The sequence below is a fragment of the Heterodontus francisci genome, chromosome 4, assembly GCF_036365525.1.
Source record: "Heterodontus francisci isolate sHetFra1 chromosome 4, sHetFra1.hap1, whole genome shotgun sequence".
NCBI classification, from domain to species: domain Eukaryota; kingdom Metazoa; phylum Chordata; class Chondrichthyes; order Heterodontiformes; family Heterodontidae; genus Heterodontus; species Heterodontus francisci.
Window position 1 is genome coordinate 75,367,260 of NC_090374.1, and position 20,494 is coordinate 75,387,753.

Below are 20,494 nucleotides of genomic sequence, written 5' to 3' on the forward strand. Positions count from 1 at the left end.
TGAGAAGAAAAAATCAGATGAGGAATCTCCAATGAGCTGCTCTTGTATGTGCGTCAGCTTCAATATAAGAGTGTGGTATTTCTATCAGCAGACTGCCTGCTCTGCCATCTCCAGTGCAGAAGGTTTGTTGCCTGAGAACATCACCTCAAAAGAATAAAGGGCTGATTTTAACCATCTAGGCACGGGACGGGTGGCCATTAAAATGTAGTGCACTACTTTATTACCCGTTTCTGCTGGAATCCCATTCGTACCATTTTACCTGCTCACTGCAGTTAGATGGCTGAGGTACTTGCTGGAAGCAGATGGGAGCCTCATGAATTAATGCAGGGGTTCCTCAAAGCAGTGTCCTTGGCTCATCCTAGCTGCTTCATTACAAGGTCAGAAGTGGGAATGTTTGCTGCTGATAGCATTGTTTGGTTCCATTCGCAACTCCTGCCCGCATGCAGCAAGACCTGGACAACATTAGTGCCAGGTAATGACCATCTCTGACGGAAGAGTCTAACCACGTCCCCTTGACATTCAACGGCATTACCATCTCTCTCTATCTCCTAACATCAACATCCTGGTTGGGGGTGTCACCGTTGACCAGAATCTTAGCTGGACCAGCCACATAAATATTGTGGCTACAAAAGCAGATAATTGAGTGTTGTATGGTGAGTAACTCACCTCTTGACTCCCCAAAGCCTTTCCATCATCTACAAGATACAAGGAGTGTGATGGAACACTCCATTTGACTTAATGAGTGCTTGTCAAACAATATCTGAAGCTCATCATCATCCAGGACACAGCAACCCACTTGATCAGCACCCCATCGACCATCTTAAACGTTCATTCCTTCCACTAGCAGAGCGTGTTGGCTGCAGTGTGCACCATATCTAAGATGCATTGCAGTAACTTGCCAAGGCTTCTGCAACATCTTCTAAACCCATAATCTGTACTGCCTATAAGAACAAAGGCAGCTGCGTCATTAGAACAGCACCACCTGCAAGATGCCCTCCAAGTCTCGCACCATCTTGACTTGGAAATATATTGCTATCCCTTCATCGTCACTGGGTCAAAATCCTGGAACTCCCTACCTAATGTCTGGGTGTTCCTACACCATGCGAACTGCAGTGGTTCAAGAAGGCAGCTTACTACCACCTTCTCTAGGGCAACTAGGGATGGACAATAGATGTGGGTCTTTCCAATGATGCTCATTTCCTATGTATGAATAATAAAGCCAGGAAAATAGAGGTCCCGCTCTCTGTGTGACTCCAATTGCAATTGTAACCCAGATCTGAGCAGGACCATAGCCATAGAACATACGAATATACAAATTAGGAGCAGGAGTAGGCCACTCGTCCCCTCACGCCTGCTCCACCATTCAACAAGATCACGGCTGATCTGATTGTAACCTCAACTCCACATTCCCGCCTACCCCCCAATAACCTGTTTTCCACCCCCCCCCCCCCACCCTTGCTTATCAAGAATCTATCTACCTCTGCCTTAAAAATATTCAAAGACTCTGCTTCCACCGCCTTTTGAGGGAGAGCGTTCCAAATATTGGCGACCCTCTGAGAGAAAAATATTTTCCTTATCTATGTCTTAAATAGGTAACCCCTTATTTTTAAACAGTGACCTATAGTTCTAGATTCTCCCACAAGAGGAAACATCCTTTCCACATCCACCCTTCAAGACCTTTCCAGATCTAATATGTTTCAATCAAGTCGCCTCTTACTCTTCGAAACTCCAGTGGATACAAGCCTAGCCTGTGCAATCTTTCCTCATAAGACAACCCACAGTGGCGCAGTGGTTAGCACTGCAGCCTCACAGTTCCAGGGACCCGGGTTCGATTCTGGGTACTGCCTGTGCGGAGTTTGCAAGTTCTCCCTGTGTCTGCGTGGGTTTTCTCCGGGTGCTCCGGTTTCCTCCCACAAGCCAAAAGACTTGCAGGTTGGTAGGTAGATTGGCCATTATAAATTGCCCCTAGTATAGGTAGGTGGTAGGGATATATAGGGACAGGTGGGGATGTGGTAGGAATATGGGATTAGTGTAGGATTAGTATAAATGGGTGGTTGATGGTCGGCACAGACTCGGTGGGCTGAAGGGCCTGTTTCAGTGCTGTATCTCTAAAACTAAAAAAAACTAAAAAACCCACCCATTCCAGGTATTAGTCCAATAAACCTTCTCTGAACTGCTTCCTATGCATTTACATCCTTCCTTTAAATAAGGAGACCAATACTGTACGCAGTAATCCAGATGTGGTCTCACCAATATCCTGTATAACTGAGGCATAACCTCCCTACTTTTGTAATCAATTCCCCTCGCAATAAACGATAACATTCTATTAGCTTTCCTAATTACTTGCTGAACCTACATACCAACCTTTTGCGATTCATGCACGAGGACATCCAGATCTCTCTGCATCTCAGAGCTCTGCAATCTCTCACCTTTTTAGATAATTTTTTATTCTGGACAATTTCACATTTTCCCACATAATACTCCATTTGCCAAATCTTTGCCCACTCACTTTCATAGCTTTCCCACCAGATGAAAGCAGGTCTACAGCTATTGGAAAGGATGCAGCAGCTCTTTGGTCTCCCCTGCCTCGGAGTCCTTTCTTTTTTCCACCTCCCCCACCCCACTCCCCACCTTTTGCTCCTGTGAGAAGCTCGTGAAAGCCCTTCCCTGTGGCTTGCCTGCTTGCTGGTGAGCCTTCCTACGGTGCTGGCTCTGATGACTTCTGGCTGCCTGATCTTCCACTCCTGTCCACCTGCCTCTTTCTATCCATTCCCTGGGCTTCAAACATAGCCCTCTTCTCATTATGATGGCCTCAATTTTATGTTAAGGGGGCATTTTATTTACAAGCATGCAAAAACGTACAGGATTTTAGTGCTCACTACATCCTGCTGTCTTCACAGTCCAGAGTGTCTGCAGCCACGGCATGCGGTAAGTCCATTGAGGTGAAGAAGGAGCTGCGGGACCCGAGAGAAGTCCTGTGAAAAGGTGCCCCGAACACCCAAAACATCCACGAACGGCCCCCCCGGCCGCAACTTCAAAGCGCCCGCGGGAGATGGCTCGGAGAGCATCTGCAGCGCACTGTCGGCAATGCTGCATGCCTTTATTTAAACCACTGCAAAAAAAAAAAACCCTTAGCAAATGTAATCACCTCTAAGTCTGCCAAATGATGCTTCACCTCCCGAAGGACGTGGATGAGCTTTCCGGACGTCGATGGTGGGCACTGAGGAAATGGCTTATTACCTGCACCAGATTCCACCCCCCCTCCCCCCCCCTTTACCACCCTTCCACCCCCCCCCACCCCCGTCCCCTTCCCTGCTCCACCCTCTCAGCTCACCCCCTCACAACCCCGTCCCAGCCCGCCCCCCCCTCGCACCATCTTCACCCCGCACCCCCTTCCCCTGCACCCCCCCCACCCCCTCCCTCTACCCCTCCCCCTTGCATCCCCTCCTCCCACCGGCACCATCCTACACCTGTGTAGGGGCCCCAACAACCCCACTGCCTTGTGGGCGTCTCGGGAGAGACCAAGGCTAAGGGAGTAAACCCTAACAGAAAATCCGGAGCGGAACCCCGTAGGCGGTCATGTGTCACCTTTGGCATGTTTCCGGCAGTTCCTGCAGCCATACTGGTGCCAAACGTCGTGTCCTGCACTCCTTTGGACCCCACCAGAAAGGCCGAGAGGGGGGTTTTGACGACTGGGCAACTCTCAACCTCCATAAATTTGCCCAGGCATGCGCCATGGAGAGGTCACTCCATAGTTGCCTCACAGCGACTGAAACAACACGGAAGGCAGCAGTTACGGGTTATAAGTCCAGATAAATTGGCGTAGAAACTGGGCGCCACGGGTTGCCTTTGTCGGAAATTTCTCTGCAGCACCTGTGGAAGAGCCTGTCACTCCAGAATTGGCCTTTATAGCCACTCCAGGCGCTGCTTCACAAACCACTGACCACCTCCAGGCGCGTATCCATTGTCTCTCGAGATAAGGAGGCCCAAAAGAAAGAAACATTGTACTGTATTTTGTTTCTTTGACGGGTGTAAATATTTACTGTACCTGAAAACACATTGAACAGAAATGACATGGTTTTCTTAATGAAGAACAAATGGACCCTGTTGTGTTTTCTCTACTTTACACAAACACACCGATTGGTAATCCAAACAGATGGGCTCTTTATTTGAAGAGTTGAAACTGTGTACAACAATAACTGGGAGGTTAATTAACATGTCTGGTCTCCATGACTGTTCCTAACTTTTGCCTGGTGATTACATGAGTTTATACATCACATCTGGTCTGGTGATGGACAGCAGTTTTAGACTCACCCCTTAAAGGTATACCACAACACCCCCTTTTTCTAACTTAAAGGTGTATCCCTAAATAATCAAAACTATTTACATTACATTAAGAGAGAAAACTGTCTTTAAACACATAACCGTTATACAGAGCAATAAACTTGAGTCTGCGAAGAATAATGGCAGTTTACTGATGCACACAGACTTGGTTACTGTGAAGTTGGTTTGAGATGGCTGTATGTTCTCTCAATTCTGGTTGTCTGTAAGAGTGTTGTGCTTGGATTGTGTTTGACTTGTGATACTTGGTATTTCTTCTGGTACTTCCCTGATTTGGCATCGATTTTCTTTGCAATGTCATGCCATTGGGTGTTCGTACTTGGTATGATCTGGACAGATGCTAATGATTTCTGCTGGATTCCATGTGACATCGGTTGGATGTCGTACACATACCTTTAGTCCGATTGTTAAGTTGCGACTTGTTTGCCCGCATGTCGGTCGTGAGCTGTTTTTCAATGAACAAATGTCTTACGACCAGAAGTATTGATGAATGGTGATTGAGCTGGGCTGTTCACACTTGTCTGCTGAACAATAATTCCACTGGTGAAGGAACAGTTGCACTGAGTGGCGTCACTCTAAGTTGTAGCACTGCAACATGTAGATCGTGTTTGGTTTGCCGACATTTAATGTTCAGTGACTTTAGAGAACGTACCATACGTTCTGCCATGCCATTGGACTTGGGATAGTGTGGTGATGAGATGGTATGGTGAACTCCCCACTTTTACACATCGCCTTCAACGGTTTTCCAGTATATTGGGGTTTATTGTCTGAAACAATTTCTTGCGGTGCCCCAAATAGGCTAACAATTGCACTCTGTGTCTGCCACGGCTGCTGGATGTGTCTTGTAATTGGTAGATAATGGGAAATTTCGAAAAGTAGTCAGTCACAACTAAGACATCATCTCCACAGATGCTGAAGAGATCACTTGCAGTTCTGGTTCAAGGATGTGCAGCTACCTTATGAGGAAACAGTGGTTCTTTTGGTGACTGGGCATGTAGGCTTGGCATGCCTCGCATTCATTCACTACTGTTTCGATATTATTTTTATTCACTCATGGGTTGTGGACATCGCTGGCCAGGCCAGCATTTATTGCCCATCCCTAATTGCCCTTGAGAAGGTGGTGGTGGTGAGCTGCCTTCTTGAACCTCTGCAGTCCATGTGGGGTAGGTACACCCACAGTGCTGTTAGGAAGGGAGTTCCAGGATTTTGACCCAGCGGCAGTGAAGGAACGGGGATATAGCTCCAAGTCAGGACGGTGAGTGACTTGGAGGGGATGTTGCAGGTGGTGGTGTTCCCATGCATTTGTAGCCCTTGTCCTTCCAGGTGATAGAGGTCACAGGTTTGGAAGGTGCTGTCTAAGGAGCCTTGGTGCGTTGCTGCAGTGCATCTTGTAGATGGTACACGCTGCTGCCACTGTGCGTTGGTGGTGGAGGGAGTGAATGTTTGTTTGTAGATGGGGTGCCAATCAAGCGGGCTGCTTTGAACTGGATGGTGTCGAGCTTCTTGAGTGTTGTTGGAGCTGCACCCATCCAGGCAAGTGGAGAGTATTCCATCACACTCCTGACTTGTGCCTTGTAGATGGTGGACAGGCTTTAGGGAGTCAGGAGGTGAGTTACTCACCTCAGGATTCCTAGCCTCTGACCTGCTCTTGTAGCTAAGATATTTATATGGCTACTCTAGTTCAGTTTCTGGTCAATGGTAGCCCCTAGGATGTTGATAGTGGGGGATTCAGCGATGGTAATGCCATTGAATTTCAAGGGGAGATGGTTAAATTCTCTCTTGTTGGAGATGGTCATTGCCTGGCACTTGTGTGGCGCAAATGTTACTTGCCACTTATCAGCCCAAGCCTGGATATTGTCCAAGTCTTGCTGCATTTCTACACGGATTGCTTCAGTATCTGAGGAGTCACGAATGGTGCTGAACATTGTGCAATCATCAGCGAACATCCCCACTTCTGACCTTATGATTGAAGGAAGGTCATTGATGAAGCAGCTGAAGATGGTTGGGCCTCCGACATACCTTGATATCTTGATTCATCCCTGGCCAGTATTCTATTTCTCGAGCCAGTCTCTTGGTTTGATCTATTCCTATGTGTGCTTGGTGCAATTGATATAGCATGTCAGATCTAAGGGATTTTGGAATAAGGACTTACTTGCCCTTGAAGACAGCACCTTGGGATATTCCGAGCTCATATCCCTCAGGCGAAAATGGTTTTCAAACCTCTAGAATGTACTGAAAGGGCTCTGGCCACCTGTCATTCACTGTCTTCCATAACTGTTGTAACATGGAATCGCTGGTCATTTCTTGTTGAAGTTGATACTTATACTGCCCGAAACTCATGAGGTCGACATGTAAGACGTCTTCTATCTTGGTATCGGTGACATCTACTTGCAGATCTAAGGAAATATCTGCAGTCATGGACGAGTTAGGTCAACAACTTAAGAGTATCAGATTTGACTATGGAACAACCCGGCTTGTAGCATTTGTCACAGCATAGCCTTATATTTTGATGAGTAATTGCTGTAATCAGGGTGGTGCACCAATTAACGGTTTACGCCAGATCATCTCAACTGGCTTGTGGTCGGGTTCCACAATAAACCTTTTTCCAAATAGGTACATGCGGAAACATTGGATTCCAAAAACCAAGGTTAAGGTTTCCCTTTTGATATTTGCATAGTTGGACTGGGCTGTTATTAGTCTCTTGGAAGCAAAAGCAATAGGCTTCCCTTTTTGCAGGATGCACGCTCCAAGGCCTTTTTATGACACGTCAACCTCTGATGTGTTTCCTCTGCTGGGTCATAGAATTGAAATGTTGATGATCCTTCGGTTAATGACTTCTTGAGCTCATCAAACATGTAGTGTTGATCTTCCTGTCAGATAAATGGGACTTTTTTCAGAAGATCTTGAAGAGACCATGCTTTTTGTGCAAAATTTGGTACGTATGGCGAAGAAAATTCCATAGGCCCAAACACCGTTTAGTTTAGTTTAGAGATACAGCACTGAAACAGGCCCTTTGGCCCACCGAGTCTGTGCCGACCATCAACCACCCATTTTATACTAATCCTACACTAATTCCACATTACTACCACATCCCCACCTCTTCCTATATTTCCCTACCACCTACCTATACTAGGGGCAATTTATAAAGGGCAATTAACCTATCAACCAGCAAGTCTTTTGGCTGTGGGAGGAAACCGGAGCACCCGGAGGAAACCCACGCAGACACAGGGAGAACTTGCAAACTCCACACAGGCAGTACCCAGAATTGAACCCGGGTCGCTGGAGCTGTGAGGCTGCGGTGCTAACCACTGTGCCGTTGAAGGTCACTTTTGCCTTTTGGGTTGGGCATTGCATTAATCTCCTCCAGTTTGGGAGTATCAGGATGGATGCCAGCATCTGAATAAATTGACCCAAAGAAGTTGATCTGTTGCACATTAATGTTGCACTTTTAACTGTTCAACACAAGTCCTTCTCGACATGCGGCTTCCATGAGGAGGTGCAAATTTTGATCATTTTTTTTATATTCATTCATGGGATGTGGGCGTCGCTGGCCAGGCCAGCATTTATTGCCTATCTCTAATTGCCCTTGAGAAGGTGGTGGTGAGCTCCCTTCTTGAACCACTGCAGTCCATTTGGAGTAGGTATACCCACAGTGCTGTCCTGCTTCCGTTTTGTTTGGCCAACAACAGCGATATCCTCTCCTATTCAGGTGCATCTTGGAATCTCGTGATACGGTCCATGTATTGTTGGAAAAGATCTTGGCCTATGGAAAGTCCAAATGGTAATCGTTGGAAACAATATCTTCCGAACTGAGGATGAAATGTCATTCATTAGCTCCTAATAGATCTTTTACAAATGTACCGACCAGTATCCGTTTTTAGCATCGTGTTTGGAGAAAAGTTTGGCGTTCACAAATTTGGTTTAGTTCCTCAATTTTATGTGGGTGTCGTTTCACTGCCACATTCAGACACCTTTGGTGTAAACAAGCTTGTTTAGAGCCATCTTGAACAACGTGTGATGGAGTTGCACCAATCATTGTGATGCTGGTTTTTACATAATATCCAATCTCTCTCCATCCTATCCAGTTCCACTTTCAGCTGATTCTGGATATGGATACCACACTTGCTCAGAGGATCGATGAAATGAATGGCATCTACACACATATGTAATACTGGATCACCGTTGAAACTTCCAATCCTGTTGGACTTATCTGGGTACAATCATGTTAGGTTGCCTATGGAGGTGATAGGGCTGTCCTTGTGTGCTATTGGCTGTGGCATTTTCATGTCGATGCTATAAATAGTGACCAAGGTCACGTCTCTGCACACTGGTAGGCCTGCAATTGCTGGACCTCTGTTGTTCACAATACAAAGTATCATCTGGGCTGACCATGGTGAGTAGTTGTAACGACATTCAAGTGTGATGGATGCCAGGGAGGGAATTTCAGAGCTGCTGTAGGCTGTGAGCTTGGCAATGGTTAGTTGAGCCATCACTTTCCACTTCTATGGGTACACGTTTTTTAGAATGGGATGTGGGAGAATGTCAGCACTCGCACCTGTATTGACTTCTATCTACAGCGTATGTTTCCCAGGCTTCTGATGCATAGAATGTGAATAGTGGCAAAGGCTTCTGAAGGTACCATGGTGTCGGCATGTTCCGTGATGTTGACTGTATGGAATGCCTGCTCACTGTGTGTCAATGCTCTGGTCATCTTTATCATTTAACCTTGGTCATCTCGTGGATTTTCCGCTTGTGAAATATTGTACGCTCCTTTTGTTTACTGGAATGCTGTACCTGTCTTGCATCTGACAGTGGCTTGCCCTGGTGTCGAGCCACCTGTTCTGACTTTGGTTTCCTGCATTGGCACTTCCAGTGTCCTCTGGTGCCACATGCCTTGCATATGTCGTGGAAAGCTGAATAGTTTCTGGGTGCATGTATGAGACTACACTGCTTACATGGCTTACCAGGTTTGTTTGAATCGGCTACCGTGCCAATGATGGATGTAGTGCACAGACCTTGCAAACTCTCTACCCATAAGGATTGCTTCATACTTGCGTCTGCTTTTGAGCAATGCTTCCAAGCTTTGGTTTGGTCCAATAGATCCTTTTGAAATGCCTCAAGAGGGATAGAAGCTATCACGAGCTCTATAATTCTGTCAGCCAGTTCTGCCTCTGAAAAGTCACAGTCATGGCCTTTATAATCACTCGTGCGGAGACGCCCATGCTGCAAGTACTGCAGATAAACTTATTGGGTCTTCAAACTGCCACACACTGGAGTTTTGTAGTGTGTGGAGGGGTTCAGTGTTGCAGATCCTGCAGAATCTTCAAATCAAATCTTCAAACACCACCAGCTTCCACCATATTATGTTTTCTCTACACAAACATACCAATCACACGAGGAGGATTGGTAACTCAAATAAGTGGTTGTTTTATTTAAAGAGATGAAACTATGTACAACAATAACTGGGAGGTTAGTTAACAAGTGCTGATTACATGAGTATATACATCACATCCTGTCTGGTTTTAGATATGCCTCTTAAAGTATAACACAACAGACCCTATAACAAAATTAGATTTCCATTATGGACTGGCAAAGAATGAAAAGTAGTAGTCAATTGGAAATTTTGCAGAAGTAATCTGGCTTTAATAATGGGAACTCAAGAAATAGCTGATGGTCACATTAACAATAATGGTCAAAACAGGGAGGCATTCATAGAATACATTCAGGTCTGTTTTCTAAGTTAGGAGATTGTAGGTGCCCTTGACATCAAGGCAGCATTTGACTGAGTATGGCATCAAGGAGCCCTAGCAAAACTGGAGTCAATGGGAATTGGGGAAAACTCTCCACTGTTTGTAATCATTCCTAGCGCAAAGGAAGACTGTTGTGGTTGTTGGACACCGGTCATCTCAGCTCCAGGATGTCACTGCAGGAGTTCCTCAGGGTAGTGTCCTGGGCCCAACCATCTTCAGCTGCTTCATCAATGACATTCCTTCAGTCATAAGGTCAGAAGTGGGGATGTTCGCTGATGATTGTGCAATGTTCAGCACCATTCGCTACTTCTCAGATACTGAAGCAGTCCGTGTAGAAATGCAGCAAGGCTTGGGCTGATAAGTGGTAAGTAACATTGGTGCCACACAAGTGCCAGGCAATGACCATCTCCAACAAGAGAGAATGTAACCATCTCCCCTTGACATTCAATGGCATTACCATCGCTGAATCCCCCACTATCAACATCCTCGAGATATCCATTGACCAGAAACTCAACTGGAGTAGGCATATAAATACCACGGCTACAAGAGCAGGTCAGAGGCTAGGAATTCTGCAGCAAGTAACTCATCTGATTCCCCAAAGCCGGGCCACCATCTCCAAGGCACAAGTGTGATGGAATACTCTCCACTTGCCTGGATGGGTGCAGCTCCAACAACATTCAAGAAGATCGACACCATCCAGGACAAAGCAGCCCACTTGATTGGCAACCCATCTACAAACATTCACATCGACGTACAGTGGTAGCATTGTGTACCATCTACAAGATGCACTGTAGCAATGCACCAAGGCTCCTTAGACAGAACCTTCCAAACCTGTGACCTTTACCACATAGAAGGACAAGGGCAACAAATGCATGGGAACACTACCACCTGCAAGTTCCACTCCAAGCCACACACCATCCTGACTTGGAACTATATCACCGTTCCTTCACTGACGCTGGGTCAAAATCCTGGAACTCCCTTCCTTACAGCACTGTGGGTGTACCTACCCCACATGGTCTGCAGAGGTTCAAGAAGAAGGCTCACCATTACCTTCTCCAGGGTAATTAGGGATGGGCAATAAATGCTGTCCTAGCCAGTGATGCCCACATCCCATGAATTAATTTTTCTTAAAAAAAGGAGAAAGGGAATTAGACTTGGCTTTGTGGAATGAACTGGAACAGTTAGTTTAGTTAGTTAGTGGTGATGATGATTGGATTCAAAATTGATTTTAAAAAGTTGACTTGAACAATTATTTTCAAAGAGCAAATGTTCAAGAGGTGTACAATAATTGTATGAAGAAATAGGTTCCTTGCACCCACTTCCACTGAATATGTGCTGTGCTCTGGCTGGCACATTGCAGGACAGCTGTGTGTGTGGGACAGAGCTCACAGGTTGTCTGATGTGGCACTGCAGGCCCTGATGGAAGAGGCCCAGAGGAGGATAAAGGTCCTGCACCTCTTCTGCAACATGTGGCTTGAACATGCCTGTAGGTGCTATCCAGAAACGTGTAGGTTTTTGCAGTGAATTGCTGCATGTAAATTGTATCTGATCAGCACTTGACTGCTAAACCTGAAGGTTTCTGGAAAGTGCCTAAAGGAATGTTCAAGTCATGATAATCATCAATTAACTTGAAAATTGTATGCTTAATCCAGACAAGTGTGTCTTAATACAGCAATTATTTAGCGCCTGTTCTTGAGAGCTCAACATATTAGATTGAGATTGGCTGGCATATGACCCAAAGCCATTATCTTGGAGTTTTTTTTATTTGTTTCATGGGATCTGGGCATGACTGTGCAAGGCCACCATTTGTTACCCATCCCTAATTGACCTTGAAAGGATGGTGGTGAGCTGCTTCCTTGAACCCCTGCAGTCCATCTGATACGGGTATACCCACAGTGCTGTTGGGGAGGGAGTTCCAGGATTTTGACCCAGTGACAGTAAAGGAATGGTGATATATTTCCAAGTCAGGATGGTGTGTGGCTTGGAAGGGAACTTGCAGGTAGTGGTCTCCTGCGTCTGCTGCCCTTGTCCTTCGAGGTGAAAGAGGTCAGGGGTTTCAAAGGTGCTGTCGATGGAGGTGTACTTACCCACAAGGGTGCCCTTGCTAAGGTAGCTCAGAAGATCAAGAACAAAAATGGCCTCCTAAACAAGCTTGCAGTCTTATCTTGGGGACTAATGCGTAAACATTGTGTAGCTTGTTGAGAACTCTCTGTTATGCAGTTGGAGAATATTGCACTCCCACATTTCCCATACAAAACTATTTGATGTACAATTGAATCCACCAATGAGAAGTACACAAAATCCTACAAAATAGGAGCAAGTGTAGGCCATTCGTCCATTAATGCCTGCTCCACCATTCAATAAGATCATGGCTGATCTTCTACCTTAACACCACTTTCCCACATTATCCTTATATCCCTTAATTCCCTTAGAATCCTAAATTCTGTTGTTCTCGTTCCTGAATATACTCAACGACTGAGCATCCCTGAGGGGAGGTGGTGGCATAGTGATATTGTCACTGGACCAGTAACTCAGAGACCCAGGATATTTCTCTGGGGTCATGGGTTTGAATCCCACCACGGCAGAAAGTGGAATTTGAATTCAATTAATTCAATTAATAAATCTGGAATTAAAAACACTAGTCTAATGGCCATGAAACCATTGTCGGTTGTCATTAAAAACCCATCTGGTTCACTAATGACCTTTAGGGAAGGAAATCTGCTGTCCTTACCTGGTCTGGCCTACATGTGACTCCAGACCCACAGCAATGTCGTTGACTCTTAAAATGCCCTCTGAAATGACCTAGCAAGCCACTCAGTTCAAGGGCAATTAGAGATAGGCAATAAATGCTGGTCTAGCCAGCGACGCCCGTATCCCAAAAACAAATAACAAAAAATCCCCAGTTCACCTGAGGTAGTGAATTCCAAAGAGTGAAGAAATTCAAGATTAAAGTTTCCCATGATTACTGTGTTGTCCTTGGAACATGTGCCTGTAATTTCCTGATTTATACACTGTCTGACACTGCAACTTCTGTTACGGGGGTTATAAACTACAATACTCCAGTTGGAGCCTAACCAGAGCTTTTAAAAGTACAACATAACTTCCCTGCTTCTGTATTCAGTGCCACTATTTATAAAGCCCAAGATCCCATTTGCTTTGCCTATCACTCTCTCTTAATGTGACCTGCCACCTTCAAAGATCGATGTGCATGCAGCCCCAGGTTCCTCTGTTCCTGCATACTCTTTAGAACTGTGCCATTAAGCATATGTTGCCTTAGCCTATTCCTTCTGCCAAAATGCATCACCTCACACTTGTCTGTATTAAATTCCACTTGTCACTTGTATTATAGTCATTACAGAACAGGAGGAGGCCATTTGGCCCATCTAGTCCATGCTGGCTCTCTGTAGAGCAATCCCTTTCCCCGCTGTACCCCCAAGTTTATTCCCCCAAGTGCCCATACAATTTCCTTTTGAAATCATTCATCATCCCCACTTCTACCACCCTCGTAGGCAGCGAGTTCCTGGGCATTACCACTCGCTGCGTTTTTTAAAAAAAAAGTTCCTCCTCACATTCCCTCACCCTGTATCTCTTGTCCAAAACTTTAAATCTGTGTCCCCTGGTCCTTGTACCATTAGCTAAAGGGAACAGCTTTTCTTTGTCTACCTTATCTAAACCTGTCATAATATTGTACACCTTTTATCAGATCTCCCCTTGGCCTCCTTTGCACCAAGGAGAATAACCCTAGCTTTTCCAACTTAACCTTGTAGGTTTTTCTGTAATTTTGTTAACTAGCCTTTTATGTGATACTTTGTCAAACACTTTTTAAAAACCCATATAGACAACATCCACTGCATTACCATCATCCTTCTCTGTTACTTCATCAAAAAATTCAATTTGATTAATCAAACATGATCTGCATTTTACAAATCCATGCTAGCTCTCCTTTAATTAACTCAAACCTCTCCAAGTGCTTATTGATTTTTTTTCCCCCCCGATTTATTGTTTCTAAAACCTTACCACCACTGATGTTAGACTGACCAGCCTGTAGTTAATTGGAATGTCCTTTATTCTGTTTCTTGAACACATTTGCCCTTTCCAATCCTCCCCAGTATCTAGGGAAGATTGGAAGATTATTGTCTGCCCTTCTGCCATCTCCACCCCCACTTCCATCTCCACCCCCACTTCCATCTCCACCCCCACTTCCATCTCCACCCCCACTTCCATCTCCACCCCCACTTCCATCTCCACCCCCACTTCCATCTCCACCCCCACTTCCATCTCCACCCCCACTTCCATCTCCACCCCCACTTCCATCTCCACCCCCACTTCCATCTCCACCCCCACTTCCATCTCCACCCCCACTTCCATCTCCACCCCCACTTCCATCTCCACCCCCACTTCCATCTCCACCCCCACTTCCATCTCCACCCCCACTTCCATCTCCACCCCCACTTCCATCTCCACCCCCACTTCCATCTCCACCCCCACTTCCATCTCCACCCCCACTTCCATCTCCACCCCCACTTCCATCTCCACCCCCACTTCCATCTCCACCCCCACTTCCATCTCCACCCCCACTTCCATCTCCACCCCCACTTCCATCTCCACCCCCACTTCCATCTCCACCCCCACTTCCATCTCCACCCCCACTTCCATCTCCACCCCCACTTCCATCTCCACCCCCACTTCCATCTCCACCCCCACTTCCATCTCCACCCCCACTTCCATCTCCACCCCCACTTCCATCTCCACCCCCACTTCCATCTCCACCCCCACTTCCATCTCCACCCCCACTTCCATCTCCACCCCCACTTCCATCTCCACCCCCACTTCCATCTCCACCCCCACTTCCATCTCCACCCCCACTTCCATCTCCACCCCCACTTCCATCTCCACCCCCACTTCCATCTCCACCCCCACTTCCATCTCCACCCCCACTTCCATCTCCACCCCCACTTCCATCTCCACCCCCACTTCCATCTCCACCCCCACTTCCATCTCCACCCCCACTTCCATCTCCACCCCCACTTCCATCTCCACCCCCACTTCCATCTCCACCCCCACTTCCATCTCCACCCCCACTTCCATCTCCACCCCCACTTCCATCTCCACCCCCACTTCCATCTCCACCCCCACTTCCATCTCCACCCCCACTTCCATCTCCACCCCCACTTCCATCTCCACCCCCACTTCCATCTCCACCCCCACTTCCATCTCCACCCCCACTTCCATCTCCACCCCCACTTCCATCTCCACCCCCACTTCCATCTCCACCCCCACTTCCATCTCCACCCCCACTTCCATCTCCACCCCCACTTCCATCTCCACCCCCACTTCCATCTCCACCCCCACTTCCATCTCCACCCCCACTTCCATCTCCACCCCCACTTCCATCTCCACCCCCACTTCCATCTCCACCCCCACTTCCATCTCCACCCCCACTTCCATCTCCACCCCCACTTCCATCTCCACCCCCACTTCACTTCCCTTAGCAACCTGGGATGTAGGTTATCTGGACCAGGTGACTTATCCGCTCTCAGCATAGCCAGCCTTTCCAGTACATCCTGCGCATTAATTTTCACCACGTCGATTACCTCTACCATCCCCGCTTCTACCGATACTTTGTCAGAATCCTCTTCCTTAGTAAACACAGGTACAAAGTACTGATTAAGTCTTTTAGCCTTGTCCTGCGCCTCTAAGCATATATCCCCTTCTTTGTCCTTAATATGCCCCACCCTGCATCTTACTACCTGCTAACTACCGGCGCAGTGGTTAGCACCGTAGCCTCACAGCTCCAGCGACTGAGTTCAGTTCTGGGTACTGCCTGTGTGGAGTTTGCAAGTTCTCCCTGTGTCTGCGTGGGTTTTCGCCGGGTACTCCGGTTTCCTCCCACCACCAAAGACTTGCAGGTTGATAGGTAAATTGGCCATTATAAATTGCCCCTAGTATAGGTAGGGGAATATAGGGACAGGTGGGGATGTGGTAGGAATATGGGATTCGTGTAGGATTAGCATAAATGGGTGGTTGATGGTCGGCACAGACTCGGTGGGCCGAAGGACCTGTTTCAGTGCTGTATGTCTAAATAAAAAATAAAAATAAATAAATGCTGGTAGATGATTTTTGGGATATTTTTTATATTACACCCAACAATTCTGTCTTATGCAAATAACTTGGTCATGCATAGTCAACAACAAATGAATACCCATCAATTCCTTAAGTCTCATGCCTTTTTTCATTGACTTCAGTAACCGTGTGGAAGCCTGGACCAGAGATGTTAAGTTCTTGCTCAGACAGGAAGGTAGACCGACAACACTTTTGAATGGTAATGAATCGACAGTGAGAATCATGTACCGCGACTGGCAGAACGTAGATGAAGCAACTGAATGGATACGATACAAAGCAACGCAGCTGGGTCAGCCATTTATTCTGAGCTTGGGTCTGAATTTGCCTCATCCCTATCCAACCCCAAGTATGGGAGAAGCATGTGGAGGGTCCACATTCAAAACATCTCCCTACTGGCTTAAAAAGGTATACTGTAGGACTGATTTAATCCCCCTGCTTTATTAAAGTGTATTTAGTTCCCACCGTTTTAATACGTTGAAGTATGGAACAGTTGAGGTTATTGTGTTTGGTTGTTTTGAATCAATATTTTGTACTGCACATGTACTCCTTCCGTACAACCCCCAGGAAGCAGTTAGGGGACATACAGTCCTGCTAATAAACTTGTTTCAGTGTTGAGGGTAGTAGAGTTTTCATTTGGTTCAGATAGGCACTTAGACAGGAATAGACAAGTGGAGAAACTTGAAGGAAAAGCCTCTCCTCCCCTTCAGTTACATGTTGAATTTCAGTCTCGGCTGTTCCTGAATGCGATGTTGGGGAAGGAAATAGTTTTGGCTGTCATAAATAAAACCTTGTTCACTAGTATTTTAAGTTTAAAATTCTGAATATGTATTTTGTTATTTGATTTTGATTATTTTTAGATCAGAACCTTGGGTAAAAATGATCCTAACCACACTCTCTAACTAAATAGACCTCCTTTCTTTCTACAACAACTCTGCAACACTAGAAATCAAACTAGTATGTGATCAAAAAGGTAAGGACGTAAGGGCCAACTTCCCTGATTAGGTGCTCCTGGTGAAGAACAGTGCTCACACTGAGTGCTGATTGTAAAATTGCCCACCCACCAATGTTACTTGTAGGCCGTGTGACCACTTAGCAACCTGAAAGTCCCCAAGCAGGTCGTGCACAAGTTAACCCCTTTCAGTTACTGCATTTTTTTTAAAAAAGGGGGCCATAGACTTAAATAAACCCTTCATGCTCTCCAGAAAAAAAAATTAGAGGGAATGTAGCCACCCACCCTTTCTATTTTTTATTCAATAGTTTAATCTATCAATTGATCTAATGTGCTTGCTCTCATCTGAGGGTCATCTAATGTTCAGTTAACCATATACATATCATTTCCTACCATTGGATCTCTGCTTGGTGCCTCCAAAACTGACTCAATGAGAAATGAGTGTGAAGGTTTCCGAGTGCATGCTCACATCCCTGACCTTTTGAGAGCGGAGGACATCACCACTATGTTGGTGCAGTTGTCTGTTTTAAACCTAGACTTTTCTATATATAGTCTTTTAAAATATTGTCTGTACAATACACTTGTTCCCATTAAAGTATGTCTTAAAATCCCCCTAAAATCTCAGATTTAATTGATGAAATAAATATTATAGGGCCAGATCTTTAACACAATTGACTCTTCTCCAAGTGCTCAAAAAATTCTGGGTTTCAATCTCCAGACAAAAATTAATTAGACTTTTATAATGGCCCAGAATTTGCTGGAGCAGACCATCTTGTGACATGTGCCGTGAGTTTGAATTTTTTTTTCCCCTTCACCCTTTAGCTCCAATTATTTTTGTGCCATAAATTACTGGAAGTGCAAATTGCTAATGGTGTGGTGAGGTCATTGGGCTATCTGCGACCATGGTGTACAACAGGACCAGTAGTCCATCTCTGTAACCAGTGAAATTTAGGGATAGAAAAAGAAACACCAAATGATTGATCAGGAAATAGGATGAATTAGTCAAATTAGATACAAAAAGAGGAATAGGGAAGGAAAGAAAGATTGGATTGAGAGAATGAAAAGAGAAAGGCAAAGGAGGAGAATGTTTATTCAAAGATTACAATTTAACAAAGCTCCAAAACAAAATGTACCAGCTGCAGGAGTGTGATTCCACAGTTTCAGTTGTTCCCTTTCTGGCCTCCAAGGTTGAGTGGTATTTCAGGACCATAAATCACCCATAAAACAGGGTCCTTATGCCATGAAAAAACAGTCCTAGCTTTTGGCAATGAGTTTAATTTATGTTTATGGTGCAAATCCAGCAATTTTTTTGAATTGCATGGGGAGATTGCTGGTGAGATCCCATTTTTGCAAGGGTGACAATGGAGCTGCGCCAAACATCAAGCAGTAGTGGTGATTCATAATGCATGACATATCTTTCCTTGCCACAAATTGCTGGATTTGTTATGCGCTAAAAATGGCGAGCGTCAGAACTCACTTTTTATATCGGCGTAGCACTTGCTAGAAAAGTGTATTTTAACTCTGTCAGCAGCTAATGTAGGAATGAAGATTAATATTTGAGCCATTGGAAAATTCAGTTGCTGTCACATTAAGATTTTATGGTTAGAGTAAATATTGTCTTTAAATTGTTTCTAATTTGTCTATCATTAATGATGCATAAATGAGATTTATAATTTTTACTACAGTAAGCTGAAGAAACAATAAGAATAAAGTCCATCAAACACAGCGACCATTCTTTCATCCTTCTGAGGGTATCATTTAATTTTTTTTAATTGCAGGTGAAATATCAATCAATCAGGATTCCGAAATGGCTTTCTTTCTCTAAAATGCATCCTGTAGATTTTTATTCCTCCTATACCAAGAACTGTACTGGCAATTTCACAAATCAGGAAATCCTGGACATCAGAGCATTTTACTATGCAATGTGTGCCGAGACAGACTTGATGCTTGGTAAGGGATTCACTACTTCTGAAAGGTTGCATATAACAGGATGACATTTAGCATTCGGTGGTAGTGACTCAGTACACGTTAACTACTTAGCTTCTCCTACAGGTTCATACCAAAATTAACTAGATATGAACTTCTCTGATGTCACTGTTTACAAGCTTGGTAATTCCTCTCTTTCTCCCCACCTTCCCCCCCCCCCCTTCCTCCATCACTACCACTTCTAGGGGTAAACAACATTAATTGAATCTAGATTTAAATCTCTGTCACATGGAAATCTTGGAAGGGGCTGTCAAAGGAGGCCTGGTGAGTTGCTGCAGTGCATCTTGTAGATGGTGCAGACTGCTGCTACTGTGTGCCAGTGCTGGAGGGAGTGAATGTTTAAGGTGGTGAATGGGGTGCCGATCAAGCAGGCTGCTTTTTGTTCTGGATGGTGTCCAGTTTCACGAGTGTTGTTGGAGCTGCACTCATCCTAGCAAGTGGAGAGTATTCAATCACACTCCCTGGTTAAAATCAGGCTTAGACTTTCCATATATGTGAGAATATTTCAACTGTAACTAATTCCCCATAATTGCTGATGATGAATGAGGGAACAAAATGTCACGACTGTGATCTCATACAACTGAACAGGTAACCATAGCATCTGAGCTTTCTGTGATGTCAATACCAGTAACTAAACATGCCAGTATTACAGAATGGACATAAAATAAAAATTAAGTTCCTCCATGCTGGCTTTAAGCATTTGTAAGCACGCTACCTGTTGCCATAGCAATTGAGAGTGTACTTTTGTATAAGCCTTGAACATTACACAATTCAAGTCACACCAGGACCATTGAAATTAAATTGAATTAAAAATAATTATATATTCCCCACTTACAAACACATCATAATATAGATGCAACAGCCCCTTTAACTACAACTGTAGCATCTTCTCTCTCCGCTGTGTAAAGTTTGAAACCTAATGGACAACTAAAATTTTGCTTTGAATTTCAGCATAAGCTTCCATTTTGACACAGAATTACTATAAGAAATATTTTGTGATTGCGAAGATCTTAACTTCTGAAATAAATACTCATGTGGTAAAATATATATCTTTTGCAATACTATCCTGGCTCCATTTAATAAGAACAATCTTTTTGATGGGCCTGGATACAGTGGAGGTGAAGGGTCTCTTCACCTGAGCAGAGAGGTCAGTGATGAGGGGGCATAGATTTAAAGTGATTGGTAGGAAAATTATAGGGGAGATGAGGAAAAACCTTTTCGCCCAGAGGGTGGTGGGGGTCTGGAACTCACTGCTTGAAAGGATAGTTGAGGCAGAGATCCTCAACTCACTCAAAAGGAGTCTGGATACACACCTCAAGTGCTGTAATCTGCAGGGCTACGGACC

At 45.1% G+C, this 20,494-nt stretch overlaps 1 protein-coding gene across 4 annotated transcripts in view; it reads left to right on the plus strand.

The window, feature by feature from the left end:
* Positions 1-20,494, plus strand: part of arsk (arylsulfatase family, member K) — a 234,335-nt gene that overhangs the window by 15,010 nt on the left and 198,831 nt on the right. For all 4 annotated transcript variants that reach the window (XM_068029725.1, XM_068029723.1, XM_068029724.1 and 1 more), the window contains exons 4-5: positions 16,337-16,619; positions 18,942-19,113. In XM_068029725.1, coding sequence (XP_067885826.1) covers positions 16,337-16,619; positions 18,942-19,113 — 455 coding nt within the window. The remainder of the gene's footprint in view (positions 1-16,336; positions 16,620-18,941; positions 19,114-20,494) is intronic.